The 6,876-nt window shown below is 43.8% G+C and overlaps 1 protein-coding gene across 1 annotated transcript in view; it reads right to left on the bottom strand.

Annotated features, from left to right (window-relative positions):
- Positions 1–5,258, bottom strand: part of CDHR3 (cadherin related family member 3) — a 67,993-nt gene extending 62,735 nt beyond the window's left edge. Inside the window, 1 exon segment of the mRNA XM_073009240.1 lies at positions 5,213–5,258. Within this exon segment, the coding sequence (XP_072865341.1) occupies positions 5,213–5,258 (46 nt within the window).
- Between the last annotated feature and the right edge of the window lie 1,618 nt (positions 5,259–6,876).

Genomic DNA, 6,876 nt, shown 5'->3' with positions numbered 1-6,876 from the left:
GCTGAGATCTGGATGCATGATGTGCTCATTTGTCTCCCTTGAATCACTGCCTCTCCAGAAATGGACCAATGGGGGCTTCCTGGGAGCTTATGTTGGGATAATTAAGGCTTCCACAGTCTCAGAGAGGAGGAAGTTGGCCACCCTAGATCTCTGACACCGAAAGTGGAGATGTGGGTGAAGAATGTGGGGTGATGCCACCTTCTTGGGGTGTAGCTGCTCTAACATAGAGCTCTGCTTTCAATACACAGAGCAGGACTCACTGAGACCATCACTCAACAGCTACCTCTTCATTCTCTCTAGTACCTAATCAAATGGCAGTGAACAAGATCAGTTCTGTGAAAAGAACAAGAGATTTGGAAACCCTGGCTTCAAGCCTTAGCTTTGCCACTACTTGACTGTGTGACCTTAGGCTGGTCTCTTGACTTCTCTGGGCTGTGGTGCTACATTAACAGTAGCCACTAAACAAGGTCCCATTGCTAAAGAAGACTCATGGGACCCAAATGACAATGCTTACAAATCTACAGTGTTATTACACAAAATGGATACAGCATAGCAACAACTTGAAAGTAAGGATACGCACTACAGCTGGAGGCTGCCTCGGCAAGAGATCCACAGAGGCCAGGTGCAGGCTAGGCTCTTACTGTTGTCTTTTCTCTATGGGACGGAAGATCGCATTTTCTTGGATCACGAACCACCAATGTATGCACAAATGTCTTGGAATTATGGAGTCTTTGCTGGGATTTTCTTTCTGTTTTGCTGTAGGTATATTCTTGTTATATAACTGGCCTCAACAGCAGAACCCACGGAAGGTCCTCATCCACACCAGGTGCAAATAATCCATCTCACTGTTGTCAATAAACAATGCTTACAAGCTGCTACAAACCATTCAGAAACTCCTAGAACCATGGTTACAAAGAAACACTATTAATCAGCATGCTTCATGCCTTGACCAGGGGTTAGTGTGATGCAAGAACTTCAGCAGAAAAGTTCAGGCTAATATCAGGCCTATGGAAACTTATTCTTACAGCACAGATACCACATAAGAAAATGCATATGCTCAGCCGGGCACAGTGGCTCATGCCTGTAATCCCAGCACTTTGGGAGTCTGAACCGGGTGGATCACGTGAGGTCAGGAGTTTGAGACTAGCCTGGCCAACATGGTGAAACCCTACCTTACTAAAAATACAAAAATTAGCAGTGTGTGGTGGCAGCTGCCTGTAATCCCCACTACTTGGGAGGCTGAGGCAGGAGAATCACTTGAACTGGGAGGTGGAGGTTGTAGTGAGCCCAGATTGCACCACTGCACTCCAGCCTGGGCAACAGAGCAAGATTCCGTCTCAAGAAGAAAAAAAAAAAAAGAGAGAAAGAAAGAGAAGAAAATGCATATGCTCAGTAAACTATAGAGCATTGTCAAATGTTGTTTCAACATATGCAACTTTTTCCTATTTCTTTAACTTCCACAATATATACCCCTTCCTGAATGGGATGTTCACCCACCCCCTTTTTTGGGGGGAACAAGGGACAATCCAGGCCACGCAAGATTAACAGAAAAGAGCCCTTTATAGGACATAGAAGAAAAGGTGATCCAATTAGTGATTCTGTACGTTATATTAGGTTGGTGTAAAAGTAATTGTGGTTTTTACCAAAACCGCGATTAATTTTGTACCAGCTAGGTCATAATTGGCAAGAAACAGATGTGTTTATCTTAGAACATCACTATGGAGTGGGCCTGAGAAAGGCTTGTTTCTTTCAAATCTCTTCCAACTACACAGAGGCGAAAGTGGATGGATTCCAGTGACTGACTGACAGCTTGGGCTGGGGGTGAGGTTGCCATGGGCAAGGAAGAGCTGAGAGAAGGGACTGTCTTTTGTTCTTCTGAGGTGACTGAACAGGAAAGTGACAAGATGGAAAAAGTAGAAACCTCTTGCAACATTCTTTGGGTCCTATATATAGGGTTAATTGGCTGATAGAAAGACTTTCTAGAAATGGATTGCATCTTCCAGCCTTTTCATATATGAGAGCATTGAGAAGCATTTACACTTTAATTTCCAAGAATAAGAAACTCAGTCTCAGGCCTTTGATTTCCCAACACTGGCTGGCAGAGAACCCTAGCTAGCAGGTACAGACGATGAGCTGAAGAAAGCTGTGATCGCCTCTTGCCCAGAGCTTGTGGACAAACTCAGTTCGATGGGTTTGGTACCTTTTCATGTCCATGCGAATCTTCTAGCTCCCAAGGATCCCTTCTTTCATTAAATACCCTGGCATTTTTCATTTCCAGGAGGGTAATACAAAAGCTGGTTCCTTGGATGCTTCTTCAAAACATAGACAGTTTCCGCATGCAGTGGATTTAAAAATACCAAGGGTCCTTCTCTAGGTCCTTCATCTTCTGGGACTCACACGTGATCCTTTGGGACTGATGGAGCCAGAATACTACTGTGTCTCAACTCTTCGCACTGGGGCAGTTGAGAGTTTTGTCTAGTTTGTATTCTTGTACAACCTCCCTTTGTAAGCTGTTGGTGGAATGGGCACTATAGCTTCACAAAGGGAAACTCATCTTCATAGGAGCTGGAAAAGACAGAAGCTAATTTAAATGTCAATATCAAGCAGGAAAAAGATCTAAAGCTCTACATTTGGGGTGTATCACTAAATGTGGGGAAAAAACCATACCAGACTCAAAAAGTATGAAAACAAAAACAGCAAATATGTATTGGATACCCTCTAGATATGTGGCACACAAGGACAATGAGCAATAAGATATATGAAATCTGTTATTGCAGGGCTGACATTCTAGTTGAAGAGGCAGAAATGGCCATATAACAGATGAATTGCAGTATGATAGCTCATGCTACTTTTGGCTGAGCACTGAATCTGTATTAGGTGCTGGACTGAACTCTTGGCATGCAGTCCCTGTGCAGGCAGGAGGAGCTCCAGGGTGCAACAGCAGGAGCACACCCCAAGAGCTAGGTCAATCCAGGAAGGCTCCATGGCAGGGATGGGACTTCAGTTGGGCCTTGAAGGAAGCATAGGAGTTAGACCCCATGAAAGGAAAGAGGATACTTTATGTTACTCTATTTATTTATCTATTTATTTATTTATTTGAGATGGAGTCTCGCTCCATTGCCCAGGCTGGGGTGCAATGGTGCAATCTCAGTTCACTGTAACCTCTACCTCCCGGGTTCAAGCGATTCTCCTGCCTCAGCCTCCTGGGTAGCTAGGATTATAGGCACCCACCTTCATGCCCGGCTAATTTTTTACTGTGTGTTACTTTATCTGAGATTATTATAGTGATGCCTGCTTCCAACACCCTGAAGGGGTGCTGATGTGGCTGCCCCGCTAGAATCTTCTGTAGTTCAGGTGTTGGAGTGTGAGGGTAATGACCAGGTTCTCAGACTCACAAAAGAAGATGAGAGAGAAACAGTTTGCGTCACAGTAGCCCTTCCAAAAAATAAGATTTGACCTAAGGGATTCTATTGTGTGTTTTAAATAAGAAATCTCAAGTATTTCTTGCAAACCTTTGTGATCTATCCCTTTCACACTTCTGATAAAGTTCCAGATGATAGTGTTCAGTGTAAGAAATTGGATTCTTCCTAACCTCACTCTTTCCCCAGTGACAATAAAAGTCACCTCGACTCAAATGATTATGGCCCTAAAAGCCCATATTTCTGGGGGAAATCTGAAATGTTTACTTCAAGTGACAGTCTGAACTGCTTATGGCCCACTTCACATTCACAGGTTATCCTGCCCTCTGCTGAGTTGAAAAGCCCAAGATAGAAGCAGGCTCAATATTAGGAAACCCAGTTATTTACTTATCTTATTAGGAGATTGAAGAGGAAAATTAAATGGTCATTTTCATAGATCTTGAAAAAGCGTTTGATTTAAAAATCCATTTTTATTTAGAAATAAGTACTCAAATATTCTTACATTTAGTTTTATTTATTATATTTTTATTTAGAAATAAACACTCTAATATTCTTATGTTAACAAGAATAAAAGCCACCTCCTTAACATATAAAACATTTCTCTCTCACACCAAAAGTTAACATCATGCTTAATGGGAAACAAGACAGGAATTTATACTCTTGTCATTATTTAATAATGATCAGAATGTCCAGGCCTGGCAGTTAGATAAGAAAAAAATAGGAGCTATAGAAATAGGAGAAGAAGAATATAAATGTTCATTTTTTCAAACATGGAAAATTCATGAGAATCACCTGAAAAACCATGCCAAATAGTAAGATCATTTGTTAATAGATTTCCATACATCATACAATAATCAGTTGAAAGATGTAGGGAAGAAGAGATTCCATTTACAAATGTAAAAAAAGAAAAAGTAAAATAACTAGAAATAACCATAATCAGAATGTGCCAAATCTCTATGAAGGAAACCTCAAAATACTCCTAAGAAAAGCAAATGAAACAAGTATCTAGAACCCTGTTCTTGGATTAGGAAAACTCAAGATCATAAATAATACTCACTAACACTTACTAAGCATTTACTATGTACTCAGACACTCTTCTAAGTATTTTACTATATAATTCATCAAAGATGTAAATTATCCCTAAATTAATTTGCAAATTTAACATAGTTAAATTCCATACATTATGCATATACTACCTATTCAGAAATAACATTTAATTTTAAAAGCTCAATTTCAATAATCCAAGCTGACATAAAAAAGATCATCTAAGATTCTTGATGCCCTTGAATGAGGAAGAGGGAGTAAAAGGATCACTAGATTGAGTCTTTGGCCCTTCTATCAGAAGGTGCTTTCTTTGTTCACGAGGAAGACACCCCCTCAGTTGCTCACTTTCCTCACAGGATCGCTTGTTAACCTCAAGTTGCCCTACGAGGCTCCAGAGAAGGGCCAGAATCTCCACAAAGACTCACTTGACATACACACAAAGCTCTGCTACGAACACTATTTTCCCACCCTTAGATCTCAGGAGGACTACCAAATGCAGGCCAGTTAACCCCAGAGGGTTACCACCAACATAGATTAGATTAGGCTCTTTAAGCATCTCTCTTCTCCAGGGCTCCTACCCGGTCCCCCAGGGCTCCCTGGAACTGCATCACCTCATTCATTATTGCAGCTAAGCCCTCAGTTGAACAAGCCTCCCAGGGGCAATTTCCTTTTTGGGGGACATTGTCATACAATGGTATTATGCAGACCAAGTAGGCAAGCAAGGTTCCAAAGCAAAATTGAGTTCCCACCTGACATGGCACCCAGGAGAGCCAGGAGAATGATTGCTTCTTGCATACTTGATGGTCATAACTGTGTGTGCTTCCAGCACATTATCCACAGCCTGAATCCCATCTGCACCCAAAGTTTATTCCAGACGCCACTCAGCTTCTCCTCCTGGTTTTGTTGCCATGTAAGAAATCAAACAGAGGCTTTGATGGTAGCCAAGAGGGACTCCAAACACCACAGGACGGTTTGTTCTTTGATTACCTGCTTCTGTGACTGCATGGTACCCAAGAGACCAACCAGCCAGTCCTGGTCAGCTCAGAGTTCACCTTAAAAGTCCACACTCACCAAGTGCCTCAACCAAGAGCTCCAAAAGAGAAAGCCGAGACACGGAGACAATAGTAAGAGCTGGACATGCTTAGTGCGCCCACAATGGTGTCAGTCGCCCTGCAGCCAGGCTTGTGATCATTCCCAGAAACAGGGCTGGGAAGTGGGAGTTATTCTGCTGTCCTGAATCAATGAGTAGAACTCAGACTTGGGAATTAACTGGCACTTGTTCTAAAGACAAGATCTGAGAGCTGGGACAGACCCTCCTCGAGACTGACCTGAGGTGGAAGACTCTGTCCTCTGATTCCACCCCTCACCACTGCCGCTCCAGCCCTCGAAGAAGCCTGTGAAGGAAAATTACTGGAGTTGGGAGGCTTCTGCCCACTGGGGAGTGATGCAGGTGTTGCCCTTCACGATGTCTTTCTGTTCCACACAGCCCTGTGCCAGGGCCCAAGATGTGGCATGTGAACAAATGCAGGCGGGGGTCTAGTCTCCACTGAGAAGGGCAACAGCAGAGCAGACAGAGGATGGCTGAGGACTGGCCTGTCCCCTTGACATGGTGCAGTGAGAGAAGTAGTGTGCACAGTGGAAGGCAGCTGGGCTTGGACCATCTCTCCCGTTCCTCTGCCAGCTAGGGGAGGAGAGCGCAGCAACCCAAGGCTGGGGGCAGGAATGCAGTGAAGAAGGTGGGGAGTTGAGTCAGAACCTCCCAGTCTGGATGAGACCCTACAGGCGCTCTGAAAACTACACACACGCCCCACAAGTGAACCAGCTTTTGGCACCTGCTACACGGAAGTCACCAACAAGGGATAGAGGGAGACAGTGTTGTGGAACCAAACTGGTGTCTGCTCACCCGGTGCAGTAAAACCAGATATCCACACCAAGGTTTCTGCAGCAATAGAAAGGAAGGTGTTTATTTGCAAGGGTACCAAGCAAGAAAGGCTCGGAGAGTGAGGGGTTTGACCCAGGCCACGCCGCCTGCCAGTGTCCCCTGTGTCCCCTGCATCCCAAACCTAGCGTGGCAAGGCTGCCCTTCCCTTCCACCACATCCAAACATTTGACAAGCCCTTTCCAGCCTCCAAGTGCCTCCTGCCAGACCCCTTCCCAGACTTGCTGCTACTGCCCTGGCTTAAGGTCCTTGCCTCTGGCCTGGGCTCTGGCCCACAGCACATCCTACAGAAACTTAGGTTAATTTCGCCAAAGTATAATTTTTGTCATTTACTTTCCTGCTCAAAATAACGTTTCCCTTAAGAAAAGTTGACTTTTCCTGTATAAAGCATGAAGGAAAGGTAGTAAGATTAGGAAAGTTAGTCTATAGTTCTCTGTTTGAAGCACAAAGATGGTAACAAAAAAACAAAACAAA

Source organism: Chlorocebus sabaeus, chromosome 21 (genome assembly GCF_047675955.1).
Source record: "Chlorocebus sabaeus isolate Y175 chromosome 21, mChlSab1.0.hap1, whole genome shotgun sequence".
Lineage (NCBI taxonomy): Eukaryota > Metazoa > Chordata > Mammalia > Primates > Cercopithecidae > Chlorocebus > Chlorocebus sabaeus.
Note: the sequence above shows the minus strand (reverse complement) of the source record. Positions and strands in the feature narration are given on the sequence as shown.